At 38.3% G+C, this 16,675-nt stretch overlaps 1 protein-coding gene across 14 annotated transcripts in view; it reads left to right on the forward strand.

Annotated features, from left to right (window-relative positions):
• Nucleotides 1-16,675, forward strand: part of SCMH1 (Scm polycomb group protein homolog 1) — a 208,503-nt gene that overhangs the window by 118,852 nt on the left and 72,976 nt on the right. For all 14 annotated transcript variants that reach the window (XM_043461722.1, XM_043461716.1, XM_043461718.1 and 11 more), the window contains 2 exons: nucleotides 456-544; nucleotides 6,049-6,292. In XM_043461722.1, coding sequence (XP_043317657.1) covers nucleotides 456-544; nucleotides 6,049-6,292 — 333 coding nt within the window. The remainder of the gene's footprint in view (nucleotides 1-455; nucleotides 545-6,048; nucleotides 6,293-16,675) is intronic.

Here is a 16,675-nt window from a genome sequence, read left to right on the forward strand (position 1 = left end):
CACAAAGTTTTACTTCTGTATTGGATTTATCAGACATATTTGGTTTCTTCTTAAGAGATTATTATATCCCCTTTCACACTGTACTGTCTAGATCATTTCTAAGTATTTGTTATTCCTATCACACATCTATTTTGGATTTTTCAAGGAAACTTTTCAGGCATTATGATTTACGTTCTATAATACTTGTCTTGATGTCAGGAAACGTGATTGGGGACTTCACTACTACCTTTGCAACATGACCTTGAGCAAGTTACATTCCCTCTTATGTGCCTCATTTTCTCATCTGTCTAATGAGGCGTTTTCTCTGCTTAACCTTTTAGTCCTTTCTTAACAGTCTGTGTAACTATCACAGCATAGGTTGTGGCAGGGGTAGCTGGATTCCCAAGGGAAAACTTGGTATTGCAATTCCCTTTGAGATGTATTTTTTAATCTGTTGCCCATTATGTTTGCTGCAGGATTTCGGCTGAATGCTTCTTCTTGGCCCATGTTCCTTTTGAAGACGCTAAATGGAGCAGAGATGGCTCCCATCAGGATTTTCCACAAGGTACGGTGTTCCTCAGCTATCACCAGCTCCAAATTACTTAAGGTCAAATGCGTACATCCTTTCAATTACTGAGCCTCTAATGTCTGTATTATATTTATGGCCTGAGGATGCCTTTTCAGAAACTAGTTCAGCAGAAGGATTTTTAAAGTACCTTATGAAGCAGTAATTACCCCCAGATAAATACTAGATTGTAAGGTAGGATTTCTGGGTTTGGGGATTTCTTATTTCTCTACTGATAATCAGTTTTGACCTCATCTGTAATGTGGATTTCTGTCTACCTCACGGGGTTATTAAGAAGTTAAACATTTTTTGTTAGTAAAACATATAAAATGTAATATAAATCTAAAGGCTATTCTTATGGAGTTCCATAAGGTCCATCTTCTAAACAGAGAGGAAGGAAGGAGACTATTTTTTAAGTGCCTGCAGTATGTTTGGGGTTTATATACGCTATCTCATTTAATACCCACCGTTAACTTTATGAAGTCAGAATTATTATTTTGGTTTAGTAGTTAAGGAAACAAAGCACTTTCAAATAAGGAGCTTGCCCAAGATCACATGACTAGTAAGCGGTAGAATAGGAATTAAAAACTTGTATTTTGTTTTTCCTGGTTTTTCAAGGGAAAAGGCAGTCAGTCTCCTCTCAGTTGATCTTTCATGAGATTGGAGTTACTGTAAAGGAGGCTGAATTAGCATTACTTGTGCTGCCATTTGGGCTTTTTAGGTGGCACTAGTGGTAAAGAACCCGCCTGCCAATGCAGGAGATGTAAGAGATCTGGATTTGATCCCTGGGTTGGGAATATCCTCTGGAGAAGGAAATGGCAGCCCACTCCAGTATTCTTCCCTGGAGAATCCCATGGACAGAGAAGGCTGGCAGGCTGCAGTCCTTGGGTTCGCAAAGAGTCAGACGTGACTGAAGCGACTTAACATAACATGATGCCATTTAAGTCTAAAACCTGAGAACATCATAGTTCCCAGAATACAGTATACTGGGCAATTTGAAATCATTCCACTGGATAGTACCTCAAAATGGTGGGAGGTAGGGGCCAACAAGTATTCTTTTAAATGCTTTACTGATCTTACTAGGCAGTAAGAGGACTCTCCAAGGCCAAAATGAAGAAGGAAAACCAGAGTGTTAGGTGTACTGAACCTGCTGATGCCTTAAGGAGCTTTACCAGTCTTACTTTTTAAGGACCTTGTCTTTTAACAGCTAGAGTAAGATAGAAGTTGAAGCCTTGGGCCCATGCAAGGCAGAAAATGGACCTGGGACAGCCACATGAATAAACAAATGGATCCCTCAAATGTTTACTCCTTAGTGAAAAGACAAGGAAGAGTCTCTAACTGGGCCATGGGTAGGGGAACTGAGTCATTCTTCTGATAAAAGCTTTCCCCCATGGAAGTCCAGGGTTCAGATATAGTTCCTGTGTTGTCTCAGAACTCCAAAATTGTAGGGGGGATATTTCTGAGTGCCTGGCAGAAGGAAACCCAAAACCCCTCCAGAGGGTTTGGTTGTTTTCAACCCAGATGTCGTAGAAGTCCCAAAAGTGAAGTACCACTGAAAATCAGTTCAGTTCAGTTCATAATCACAGAGCCCTCAAAACTCTCAAAACAAATCCTGCATGATGAAACATCAGTAGAAACAACAAGCAGTAAGACTATAACCTCAAGGAGTTTCAGATAATAGAAACATAGATAGAAATTTTAAATAAAGTATTTGAAAATGATTAAAGGATGAAAAGAAGAAATTTAAAAATGAGAAAAGTACAAACCTCTATTTTTTTTAAAGACAAAGTTGAAAAAAACAAATTGAATATCTAAATATGAAACCATTAAATTTTAAAATCTTTTAAAAATTAAAAATAAAATAAAAATCTTAGATAGGTGTTTAGGCAACTTAAACCTAGATAAGAATTAACTTCAAGACATGTGTGAGGAATTTCTCCAGAGTGCAATACAGAGAGATGAAGAGATGGAAAATATTAAAGAGAAAAGATAAAGATAATATTAGAAGGTCCGATATATGCTGAACATGAGTTCCACAACGAATAAAAGAGTCAGTATTTGAAAAGATAATGACAGAATTTTCCAGAACATTGATAAAGACAAATGTATACTTTAAAACATTGTGGAGTAGCTGAAGTCAAAAGATCTGAGCAGATAATCACACAGAATACAGTCATACTTAGTATCTATGGGGGACTGGTTACAGGAACCCCTGAATACAAAGATCCACACACACTCAACTCCCTTATATAAAATGGTGTAGTACAGCGAACTCCCCATATCTGCAACTTTCACGATGCAGACTGAACCTTCAAAGGCATTGCAGTTAGGCTGACAACACATTTCTTGACAGCAGTAGTACAAGACAAAAGGTAATAGAATAATACCTTCAAAGAATTAAGAAAAAAATAGTTGTCCACCTAGAATTTTATGTCTAATTCTACTGTTATTTCAGATTGAATGTAAAATCAAGACATTTCCAGCAAACTAATACAAATATATTCACTGAAAGAACAATTAAAGTGTATGTTTCAAGAAGAAGATGATTGAACCTAGAAAGTAAGAATGAGATGCAAAATGTAGTGTGAGGGAAAGATAGCTTAGCATGTGAGTATAACTAATCAGTCATTGCCTGTGACTGTATAAACCAGTTATAGCAGCAAAAGTGATCAGTTGGCAGTATAACAGTGTGGAACTAAATTATCCAATACCTGTTAACCCAGGAGTAATTTAAATATTCAGAGGTCCTAGTATTGTTTAATTAAGGATGAATTTTAGACTTAATTATGTCAGCTGTACAGTTATGATCTGAAGGGGATCCACCAAAAGATTAAATATAGAATGATTAACATCTGACTCAATGGAAAGGGGAAAAGGGAAGAAAATTCAGTTGATTGTTAAGGAGAAAAAAGAAGTTAAAGGTACAACTTGAAAAATGAAGTTAAATAGAAACGATATTTAGAAATGATAATTGTAATAAATTTAAATACATCAGTTATGAGAAATTAAACTCATCAGTTTAGTCAGACATAGACCAGATTGTTTTTAAATCTAGCTGCATGCTGTTTACAAGAGACATTGCTGAAATATGACACAAAGGTGTTAAAAATAAAATAATATAAAACATATACCAGGCAAACTGTTATCAAAATAAAGCTGGTGTTAACTGTACTGAAATTAGACAAGACTTTGGTGCTAAAAAGCATTAAAGAAGTTACTATCTAATGATTAAAAAAAAAATAGGTCACTAAGAAGATAAAAGTTATACATGCTCCTAAAAACCATAGCCTCAAAATAGATAAAGCAAAATTTTACAGAATTACATGGAAAAATTAGAAAATCCACAATTATTAGAGGGTATTTTAATACACATCTCTCAATAATTGATAAATAGATAAGAAAAAATTATAGGACAAAAAAGTATCAATCAGCATAAGCTAATCAGTTATAAATCAAGTCAGTTCAGTTCAGTTGCTCAGTTGTGTCCCACTCTTTGTGACCCCATGGACTGCAGCATGCCAGGCTTCCCTGTCCATCACCAGCTCCCCGAGTTTACTCAAACTCATGTCCATTGAGTCGGTGATGCCATCCAACCATCTCATCCTCTGTTGTCCCCTTCTCCTCCTGCCTTCAGTTTTTCCCAGCATCAGGGTCTTTTCAGATGCGTCAGCTCTTCTCATCAGGTGGCCAAAGTATTGGAGTTTCAGCTTCAACATCAGTCCTTCCACTGAATATTCAGGACTGATTTCCTTTAGGATGGACTGGCTGGATCTCCTTGCAGTCCAAGGGACTCTCAAGAGTCTTCTCCAACACCACAGTTCAAAAGCATCAGTTCTTCATCAGTTTAAATCCATTTTAAAAAATAAAGTCATTCCTATTTAGCAAGTGGTTTGAAAATGAAATTTTTGAAGATACTCTTTAAGACAGCAATAGGTTACAGTATGGCTAGAAAAATGTTAGTAAAATATAAGATATTTATAAGGAATTTTTAAACTTATACTGAAGATGAAACCTCCATTAAAGAATACTTAACATATGGAAAATGCTACGTTCATGGAAGGAAAGGCTCAATATCATACAGAAGTTATTTTTTCCCAAATTATAAATTCACTGGGATTCCAGTCAAAATACAAATAGGATTTTTCTGTGGAACTTGAAGAACTGATCCTGAAATTCGTATGAAAGATCGAGGAGAAAGAATAGCCAAAACAATAGTGAACAATAACAAAGCAGGGGGACTTTTTCTTCCAGATACCCATTTAATAAGACTATGTTATTGGTACAGGATCAGACAGTAAGACAGAGGGAAACAGAGTGTACAACAATTTTTTGGAAACTCTATGCAACTGCATTGCAAATTGGCACCCAAGAACTAGCTACACTACTGGAGAGAGTTTATAGTGTTATAGCTGCTTTAGAGGGCAGTTTAACAATATTTAATAAAGTGGAAGATGAATTCTCCAGGCAAGAATACTAGAGTGGGTAGCCATTCCCTTCTCCAGGGGATCTTCCTAACCCAGGGATTGAACCTGGGTCTCCTGTATCATAGGCAGATTCTCTACCATCTGAGCTATCAGGGAAGCCCATATATTTATCCTATAATGCAACAATTCTACTCTTAGGTATACATGCTGAAAAAATCTTCCCACATATGAAAAAAGAAACAACTGTAAGAATGGCTGTGAAAACTCTTTTGAAATAGTAAACAATTCAAAACAACATTACATGTCTGTCAAAAGAGAGGAAATAAATTATGATATAACGGAGTACTATTAGCAGTTAAACTACAGCTACATTTACAACATAGATACATTTCAAAAACATAGTGTTGAACAAAAAAAGCAAGTTGTAAAATGATATGTTCACTATAATGCTATTTATATAAAATTTTAAAATATGCAAATTATATATATATATATATATATATACACACACACGGAGAAGGTAACGGCACCCCACTCCAGTACTCTTGCCTGGAAAATCCCATGGACGGAGGAGCCTGGTAGGCTGCGGTCCACGGGGTCGCTAAGAGTCGGACACGACTTCACTTTCACTTTCACTTTTCACTTTCATGCATTGGAGAAGGAATGGCAACCCACTCCAGTATTCTTGCCTGGAGAATCCCAGGGACAGGGTAGCCTGGTGGGCTGCCGTCTATGGGGTCGCACAGAGTCGAACATGACTGAAGTGACCTAGCAGCAGCAGCATACACACACATAGTAAAGTATAAAAATATGCATGGGGAAAGGCACAGTGGAGGATTCAGCCTTATCTGTTACCTTTTATTTCTTGAAAAAAAAAAGACTTGAAGCACAGATGTTAAAATATTAGAATTAACAAAGTAATACTTTGGTATACTTTGAAATTCATTTAAAGGAAAGTCTAAAGTTCCACTGTAAATCTTATATAGCACTTTCTAAGCATCCAAATGAAGTACCAGTCTCTAGGCATACATAGCCTCTCTCTCTGTGTCTAGGTCTGTATATGTCTTGTCTCTCATCTAGGAACCACCGTCACCTTCTCACAACTTCTTCAAAATGGGAATGAAGCTAGAAGCTGTGGACAGGAAGAACCCTCATTTCATTTGCCCAGCCACTATTGGGGAAGTGCGGGGCTCAGAGGTCCTTGTCACTTTCGATGGGTGGCGAGGGGCCTTTGACTACTGGTGCCGCTTTGACTCCCGTGACATCTTCCCTGTGGGCTGGTGTTCCTTGACTGGAGACAACCTGCAGCCACCTGGCACTAAAGGTAAAGGCTTGTAAAGTCGGAACCCAAGTTGCTAAGGGAGCCTACCTAGATCTCTCATGGTCAGCATACCTTCACCAGTAAACCTCACTCACAGGCAAAGAAGGATCAGGGGCCAACAACTAGGGCTAAAAACCAACATCTAGTCAAGAGTAGTCAGAAACAGAAAGAATTTAAACATCACGTGAGGATAGACATGGAGTTTGGCATAAAGTAATATTTCCTTGCTCAAATAGCTTGGTTTATTCTCAGGCAACTAGCTTCTGGTCTCTCTTACTCTTATTCCTGGACTGTTCCAGAGTTTGAATAGTATCATTCTTGAGGTGAACATCCCATCTTTGTAATTGAGCTGGAGTAACATTGTATTACATAAAAATACTTAACCAGCACTGTAGTTTAATGGAAAAATCATGGGCTTAGATGTAAGATAGACTTAGATTTGAAGTCCATCTCTGCCTTTTCCCAGCTGTGTGGCTTTTTGGTCAGTTAGTTGACCTCTCTAAACCTCAAAATTCCTCATCTGTAAAAGAATACCTACTTTATAAATGAGATTACATGGGCAAAATGCTTACATAATGTCTGGCAAACACCAAATGCTAAACAAATGTTTTTATTGTATTACTTCTGCTGTTATTCTATATTAACATAATTACTAGTATTTATTATAATTACTATGTAATATGCTATATTATTATTATTATAACTGCTACTAATGGGAGAGTATACATAAAGTACTAGAATAGTACCACAGAGTAGTGAACAGTCAATGATATTTCTGATGGTCATGATGTTGGAGAACATCCAGGATAAAGTTTGAGGTAGCTCTTAATAAAGAAAATAAATAGTAAGAATCTCATTCCTAAAAGTACTGGTAAATCTGAGAGAATAGAAAGTCACCCTTCCTGTTGTCTGTGGGTTTCATTTCTAAACCTCTATCAGATTCATTCATTCAATTAGCCAAATATTTATGTAGTACCTAATTGTGGGCCAAACTGAGGATACAGTAGCCACAAAGATGAAAAGCATTCATCAAGTGCCCTCATGACGCTTTCATTTTAGAGGGATGAAATAGTCAATAAAAATTTAAATCAAGAAATAAACAAGATGATTTCAGATAGACAGTTTTTTCCTAAGGAAATAAAGTATCATAAGATAGTGACTGTGGATTTACATGTGTTCCCCATCCTGAACCCCCCTCCCACCTCCCTCCCCATCCCATCCCTCTGGGTCATCCCAGTGTGGCAAAAACCACTACAATACTGTAAAGTAATTAGTCTCCAACTAATAAAAATAAATGGGAAAAAAAAAAGTATCCATACTATCAAAAAAAAAAAAGATAGTGACTGTGAAGGGATTCATTTAACAGCTTTATTGAATATAATTTAAGTAAAATAAGTTGCACATATTTAAAGTATACAGTTTGAAAAGTTTTGACATATATATATATCCATGAAACCATTACTTAGTCAAGATAATGAACATATCCAGCATCCCCAAAAGTTTGCTGTTCCTTTTTGTGGAGGGGGAGCTTTTTGGATACAATTTCTTTTTAGGAAAAATTGTCCAAAAAGATGATTGATATTTGAATTCGATGACAAAAAGAAGTCATGCAAGGAAAGAGAATTCCAAGCAAGCAGATGTGACATACTTACAATGGTATTGAGACATGAATGAGCTTATTATGTTTCAAGGGCAGAAAGAGTACTGCTCTGACTACAGTGTACCGTGGGAGGGGAAAGTGCCACAATCATGTAGGACCTTATAAGCCAGAGTGATAATTTGGATTTTATTCTAAACATAATGGGGAATCATTAGAAGGAGTAACAAAATCTGATTTACTTAAAAAAAAAAAACACTTGGACTTGTGTCCAAGAATACAAAAGAGCATGTATGACTGAACAATAAAGAAGATAAATAACCCAGTTGAGAAGATAGGCAAAGGACTTAAACATTTCTCCTAAGGAAATATACAAAAGGTCAGTAAGCACTTGAAAAGATACTCAACATCAGTAGTCATTTGAAATGCAAATCCAAGCCATGTTGAGATACCACTTTACACCCATGGGTATGGATATAATCTACAGACAGACAGTAGTAAGTATTAGTGAGAATGTAGAGAAATTGGAACTCTCATATGTTTCTGGTGAGATTCTAAACTGCTGCAGCCACTTTGAAAACAGTTTGGAAGTTTCTCAAAATGTTAAACATAGAGTTACCTGTGACCTCGCAAGTCTACTTATAGGTATATACCCAAGAGACTAGAAATCATATGTCCACACAAAAATGTAACTTGAACTTTATGGCAGCATTATTCCTAACGGCCAAAAAATTGAAATAGCCCACTGTCCATCTGATGAAAAGATGAATACAATGTGTTATATTCACATGAAATAAATTAGTTATTGGCAATAAAAAAAGAATGAAGTACTGATTTGTGCTACAACATAAATGTACCTTAAAAACATTATTCTAAGTGAAAAAGCCAATCACTAAAGACCACACATTGTATAATTGCAGTTATATGAAATGTCCAGAATAGGCAAAACTGAGAGACAAAATAGTGGTTTTAGGGGCTTTGGAAGAAGAAGAAATGGGAAGTGACTGCTAATGGGTATGAGATTTCTTTTGGGGATGATGAATATGTTCTAAAGTCAGGGATGATATTCCCACAACTCTGAGTTTGCTAAAAACACTGAATTACGCACTTTAAAAGGTGAATTTTATGGTATGTGAAGTACAGATCAATAAAACTGTTATTTAGGACCTCATTTGGGCTGGTTTATAGAAAATGGGTTGTATCATGGTGACTGTGGACAAGGAAAATATAGGTTTGCTTGGATTAGGTTGGTGGCACTGAGTGGAGAGAACTTGAGATGGGGGCAGCATGGAGGAGAGAAGACAGACTTTCTGCCTTGGAAAAGTGCTACTCCTCTAAATGCTCCAAGAAACAAATGTGGGGTCAGTGTGAGACATCCATTGCCCTCCCTCTACAGAGTCTGTGAGATAATATCTCTGTGGAAGTAGCAGGAAAAGAAGTGCCTTGAAAGTAATAGTGGAGTCATTTTTGCTTACTTGAGACTAAAACAGGATAAGCCTTGACGCTCCCAGCCATATTCAGTTAGTAGGTTGAGTTTCTTCCTTCCTTGGTTAGAGTAACTCTGCTATTTTGACTGGTAAGTCTCCTAGAGCAATTGGGTGATTCTCAAAAGCCAGGGGAGCAGGAGAGCCTTCTGGACTCACATTTTTTTCTGACTGCACATCATGCTGATGAGAAATACGGCCCACCGTGTGGCCGATGACTCCAGAGGTGTTTGCTGGCTCTTCTCCTTCTCTCCAGTGTGTCTCCTGAGATTTTAGATTTTTAACGGATGACCAGAAGGACCAGCTCAGAGGGTAGGAGGTTATTCCAGTTGGCATTTCCAGATCAGGACCTTCAGTCCTTATCCCAGCAGCTGGACTGTTTCCTCCAACAACTGTCTCCTCCCCCACCTCACACCCTCAGTTGATTTTATAATGCAGCTTTTAGTAATAGCAGAACTTGGGCCACTCAGTGTCCTGGCTGAGAAACAAGTGATACAACTTGGAAAAAATGTGATTACTCAATCATTTCACAAAACAAGATGTTCTCTATGTATAAGCCTGTTCTCTTTCTAATCATCCTATCTCCTCTTTCTTTTCTACCTTCTGGTCATTAGTGTGCAAATGTTAAGAAATTCAGGTACTATATGATTGTTTCTTGCCCACAGTGAGTGGGAAAAATACCAATATTCATTTAATGTTCTTTTACACACATTATTCCTTTGTATCTTTTGCTAACTTTGAACTCAGTGTTATAGTCAGATACATTCTATTTATAAGAAAAGCAAAGTTCAAAGGATTAAGTGAGTTAGTTCTGTTGACATCTGAGTCTAGAGGGAGAAGCCATGGAGATTTTAGTAAGGTCAGCTATCAAGGCCATCACTTTAGCCATATTATCTTCACAGTCTCCCCTATGTTCTCCCATTCTCCTTTGGGCTCTCTTCAAAGCTTCATTTGAGACCTTGGGTTTTGTCATAAGCAATGTAGTGTAACATCAGAGAATTGAACGGAAGTCTAGTCCCAGCTGGACGCAGATGTGTTTTATGTCTTTGAGCAAGTCATTCCTAAAGCAAGAGATTGAACTAGATGATCCTTGAGCATCCTACTACCCCTGTGTACTGTTCAGGTTCCTGACCTTGATGATGGGTAAAAGATGACTCCTATGACTGTCTTCTACCTGATCCCAGATGCTCATCTCGCCCCTACCTATGTCTGTACCCCAGCCACATAGGGCTCTGCCTCTCTAAGGGGATACTTCATGCTAACTGTTTCTCCTTTGCAAAGCCAGTAGTAAACTTTTTTAGGTCCTAAACTCCTGGGCCAAGCCACTTCTGATGGGCTTCAAATGCTAAGCTTGCAGTTAATCCAGGGTACTGGTTATAAAAAGCAAAAGCTTTTTTTTTTAGCTGATCGCTCTTTTTGTATCTGACTTAGAAGAAAACAGATAAACTTTACTTTTTAAAATTAAAAAACCGAATAAAGAGCTTAGTCCACTTGGTGTGACTATAATGTTAATTAGGCATTTAATAATCTAATTAACTCCCCTCTCCTTTGTTCTGATTGCAGGTGGGCAAGACAGTTTCAGATTATAGCTTAGCTTCCTATATAATGAGATCCAAGCTACTTCATGTTTATATTTTTATTATATATTTTATTGTATATTATTATTCTGGATTGTACACCAAGTCTCTTGCGCTTCATACAGTGCAAGCTTGGTCTGGCTACTCTATGCTAATGCAGATATGGGGGTCCAGTAGAAGTGTGGCCCTTGAGCACACCTGTTGGAGTAAATGGAGTAAAGGCCTCCTTTGCCCTTTTGGTCTACCCTTGCTACCTGTGGTGTCATAGAAAGAGAATGTTTCAAAATCTGATTTAGTGCTGTAGCTGAAGTGCCACAGGAGTATTACTCTGACCTGGAGAGTAAGAATTTGATACTTAAAAACAAAGCTTTCAGAATACCTCTTCCTTTTTTCCTCTGTGTAACATTTAAAAGTGTGTTCCATACTTTATGGATGGATGTTTTCTTTCTGTTGTAAAACTACATAGGAAATTATATTATAATCACTTTGTAATTCTGGGTCAGAAAGAGAGAGTTGGTTAAATTGGAATCCTAAACTGTTCAGGGAAAAACTAAGTAGAGGCAAGAATAACACAACTGAGGCTGTTGGTCAACTAATGTCCTGATTTTCTTCAACCAGCCATTCATTCAGGTTTAACTATTGTCATGACTAGGGGCTAGTCATTGGATAAATTTGTAGGAATCCTGCCTTTAGAGTTTATAGTTTTGTGAGTGTGTACTCACACTCCCAGGCCAGTGGAGAGTGGTGAGAAGATAAGATGGGGCGAGGGGATAGTCTTTGAATAAAGAAGCTGAAATGTAAGTTCTTAAAGTTTATTTCAACACCTATCACAGCTGATTTATTTATTTAACAAAGTTATCTCTGCAGCCTGTAAAATAATGCTAGTTTTTTTGTATGAAGATAATTCTTTCTACCCTGTCTAGAAGGTTAGGATTCATGTCTACTTGGAGTCCTTGTTAAGTGGGACCAATTTATTAACTTCATCTTTATATCCCCAGCACTTGGCCCATAGTAGTTATTCAGTAATATTTATTGAATGGAAATAAATCATGCTATATTTTCTGATTTCATTTCTGTTCACCATCATCTAAAGCCATTATTTGCTGAGGTACAAAAGTGAGAGGGCTACTATAATTTTAAAAGCAGATTAAAATTTATTTAAACTATTGTTCTGTTTAAAGTCTTGGAAACTTGTGGCCAAAAGTAAGAGTGACAAAGGGCTCTCATCTCCAGAAAGGGATATCTTTGAACTCATGTTCACTCACCTCTCTATCACAAAACACACTTACACCTTTACACCTGGAATACCCCCTGCCCTTCCACCCAAATTCTTTTACTACTAAGCCACAGCAAACAGGAGAATGTCCTCTCTACAGGAAGCTTCAAGCAACCGGTATATTCTTCCTGTCTCCTGAGAAGGTGTGTTCAGTAGCCCTGTCAGAAAAGGCATGAGCCTGTTGATTAATAAGTGAATCAAATTCTTCAGTACCCTTAATGAGGACCACTGCTTGGCTATTTGGCAGTTTTCCCTTTTTCCCTCTCAGACATAACTAGTTCCGAGCTTTGCCTTTATTGAATATACCAATTCCTCCCTACACACACATACACACAATATCTTTGTCATTATTCCAGCTTTGGCGTTGTACTTTAATTGCATCTAGAAACTCTGACCTTTATTCATCCATCTACACAATAATTGTAGAACAGCCCCCTCTTCCCTCATATCTCAGATGGTAAAGAATCTGCCTGCAGTGCAGGCAACCTGAGTTCGAACCCTGGATTGGGAAGATTGCCTAAAGAAGGGAAGTGAAGTGAAGTGGAGTCACTCAGTCGTGTCCTATTTGTTGCGACCCCATGGACTGTAGTCTACCAGGCTCCTCGGTACATGGGATTTTCCAGGCATGAATACTGGAGTGGGTTGCCGTTTCCTTCTCCAGAGGATCTTCCCAACCCAGGGATCTCCTGCATTGTAGGCAGATGCTTTACTGTCTGAGCTACCAGGGAATCACCCCTAAAGAAGGGAATGGCTACCTACTCCAGTATTCTTGCCTGGAGAATTCCATGGACATGAATTAGAAGAGCCTAGCAGGCTACAGATCATAGGGTCTCAAAGAGTTGAACACAACTGAGCAACTAACACTTTCACTTTTTTTTTTCCCCAATCTTAGCAGTGTTAGGCTCAATGAAGATTGTAAAGAAGTACCTACCTCCCAGGTTGATTCAGTGGTTGAAATGAGAAAATGGATGTGCAAATGCATGTAGCACAGAGTAGATGCCCCCCATCTGTTAGTTATATCTGAATTTAGATGTCTAGACATCCCAAGAGAAGGGAACTGCACACAGAGACACTTAAGTGCTCTATTTTGGTCAGGAAAAATAAATATATTTATGAGATGAGGTTTGTACCAGTGAACTAATGCTCCCATAACTGCTTTTCTCTTGATTGTATGCTGATGGTCCATAAGTAGAAATGGGAATATGAGGAAATTAAATCAGTGGCATTACATTACGAAGCGGGGGATCTGGGTTCTCTCACTGATCCTAATTATATCTGCTCAAGGGACAGAAAAGCCCCATGTCTCTCTTCCAGCTTTCTTAAGCTGGCTCTTGGCCCTGCCCAGTTCTCTCTCCTGCCTTCACCAACCACAGATGCCTGAGAGTGGTAGCAATTTTCTGGCATGCATAATGAAACAACTGGCATCTCTCAAACTCCTGGAAGTAATGAGATGTGATTTAGACAGTTCATAAATTTGACCACACCTGCTATTTCCTTGAAAATACTTGGATCCATGTAGTTTTCTCTGGCAAGCTTTTGTTAACACCTACTGTGTGCCAGCATCAATATATATCAACTTAGAAAATTCCCTGTTTTAAATGTGTTGTTAATTGTTGTCATTCAGTCACTAAGTCATGTCCAACTCTTTCTGACCCTATGAACTGCAGCCTGCCTGGCTTCTCTGTCCATCACTTTCTCCCTGAGTTTCCTCAAACTCCTGTCCTTTGAGTCAGTGATGCCATCCAACCATCTCATCCTCTCTCACCCATTCTCCTCTTGCCCTCAATTTTTTCCAGCATCAGGGTTTTTTCCAGTGAGTCAGTTCTTTGCATCAGGTGGCCAAAGTATTGGAGCTTCCGCTTCAGCATCAGTCCTTCCAATGAATACTCAGGGTTGATTTCCTTTAGGATTGACTGGTTTGATCTCCTTGCTGTCCAAGGGTCTCTCAAGAGTCTTCTCCAGCACCACAGTTCAAAAGCGTCAATTCTTTGGTGTTCAGCCTTCTTTATGGTCCAGATCTCGCATCCATACATGATTCCTGGAAAAATCATAGCTTTGACTATACGGACCTTTGCTGACAAAGTGATGTCTCTGCTTTTTAAAACGCTATCTAGATTTGACATAGCTATTCCTCCAAGGAGCAAGCGTCTTTTAATTTCGTGGCTGCACTCACCATACGCAGTGATTTTGGAGCCCAAGAAAATGAAATCCAATCTGTTTCCACATTTTCCCCACCTATTTTCCTTTAAGTGATAAATGATAAGTGTAGGTGGTTAATAGTCATATTGGAAACCAGTAATATAAACTCTGTATTTTACATTTTCCCCCTTAATTTTTGAGGAAATACTACAATTACAAATGAGATTTTCTGCATCTCAGTAACAACTTACTAGGAGACAAACAAAACATAAACTTTCATGTATTAGGTTGGCCAAAAAGTTGGTTCAAGTTTTTCATAAGATAATATGGAAAAACCTTAATGAACTTTTTGGCCAACCCAATATATCAGGAAGATGAGGGAAACTGGGCAAACTCTTAAAAGGAGCAAAGAAAAACAGAAGATTATGAGGGTGACATGGCAGGAAGGCAGGAGTTTGACTGTAAGTTTTTTAAATAGTCCTATGTTCAGGAAAGGTGGAGTGTGTTCATTTGAGTATATGGCTGACCGGCAGGTGCTTCATCACAGTGTACTTTTATGTCACCTCTTTAAGCGACTTAGACTTGACCAGACACAGTAGCAGACCATCTTCTGAGAATATAGCTCTCCACTTGCTGAAATTGTTCCTGAATCCTCTTACCTATTGCCCCAGACACTCCTTTGAGTCTCAGTAATGTAAGGCTTTTGAAGTTGGCTCTGGGCCTGTCGTGGGTAATTTTATCTTCCTTCTGTTCTTCTTACTGTCTACAGATTTGTCATTTGGAGAAGGCCTCAGGAAAATGTGAAATGTCTTTTTGGTTTTAGAAGTCCTTTATTCATGCTGTGGGAGTAATAGTCAGGAGAGAGAGAAGGAGCTAGATGTGGGGAACTGAATGTGTTAACTCTGCTAGATAGGAGCAGGAGGTAACCCATGCTTTTTTATGTGAACTGGAATTTGGAGCAGTGGAGTTTCAGCCTTGGCATCAGCCCAGCTGGCAGTATATAGCTGAACCCAGCCAAGCTGAGGAAAGCTAATAAAGAACACATCCCCTAAATTACTGTGCCAAGGCCAGTGATACGCTGCTGTGAATGAAAACACGATCCCAGTCCAGGAAACTGATAAACCAAATGGATTTCCCCCTGTTCTTTTTTCTTTTCCATTATTCATGTTCTATGTCGTGTGGACCCACATGCACATGTGGGTTCCCACACACACACACAAGCTGGACTTATGAATCAATTTCCAATTCCATATGCTGTGTTGTTGCTCTAAAGAGGAAAAATCTGGTAATGAATTCTTTGGGGGCAGCTAAGACTCCTCTAAGGATTATTGGAGACATAGAAGTCCGAAGTTCCCTGATGCCCTTCATTATTATAACTGGGCATGTTTAGTTCTTCCTTTCTTTGGGGATATGCTCTTGTTTATTGGTTTCACGGTGATATAGTGAAAAGTGTATGGAATTCGGAGACTGAAAGATCTAGATTCAAATCCTAGCTTTAGTTGTGTGTCCTTTGACAAATCTTTTAACCTCGTGAGTTTGGTTTCTCCGTGCTTAAAATAATCAAATATAATGTTGTCTTAGGAAGAAGTGAGGCACTTATGTGACTGAGTTGCAAACTGAAGTAGCTACCTTTTTCATGGAACATCATCTTTATTTAACAGAACAACTGACTTGACTGTTTGGCAGACACTTTCTCCAACATTAAGTGAGAAGGTCACTTCAAGAAGGACAACCTGTAAAATGATAAACTTAAACTTACAAGTAAGTATTAGGATCTTGGAAAACTTGTATCCACCAATGTGAGCCTAACATCTTTCCAATATGTAAAGAATTCAGAGTCACTCTTGACCATGTTATCTCCTATCTAGAAGTGACTTTGGTTAAGATACAGATTGTTACCTTACTATGAAATATGAGATGTCAGGAATGTAAAAAGTTATAGGATCCTAGAATCTCAGGGTTAGAGTAAACCTCAGAAGTCCTCAAATTCAATGTCCCACCTAATTCAGGATGCTCCTTGAGAGCATACTCTGTAAATACTCATCCATCCCTTACTTGAATTCTTCCAAAGACAGAGATTGTACCCTACCAAAGGAGCACATTCCTTCCATTTATGATAGCTCTAGTGGCTAAAAGTGTTCTTTTTAATTTTGAGCTGAAATCTGCTTTCCCCCAGTGTCTATCCTTTGGCTCTATTTTTGTTTCTTGTGTCACTTTAAACGTTTTCAGAGCACACTCGATACTCTTGCTCCTCAAGTTCTTTTTTTTCCCTCATATATTTCTGAAACTGGGTAGTTTCTAAGGCCCTCGTCC

Source organism: Cervus canadensis, chromosome 2, assembly GCF_019320065.1.
Source record: "Cervus canadensis isolate Bull #8, Minnesota chromosome 2, ASM1932006v1, whole genome shotgun sequence".
Taxonomy (NCBI): Eukaryota; Metazoa; Chordata; class Mammalia; order Artiodactyla; family Cervidae; genus Cervus; species Cervus canadensis.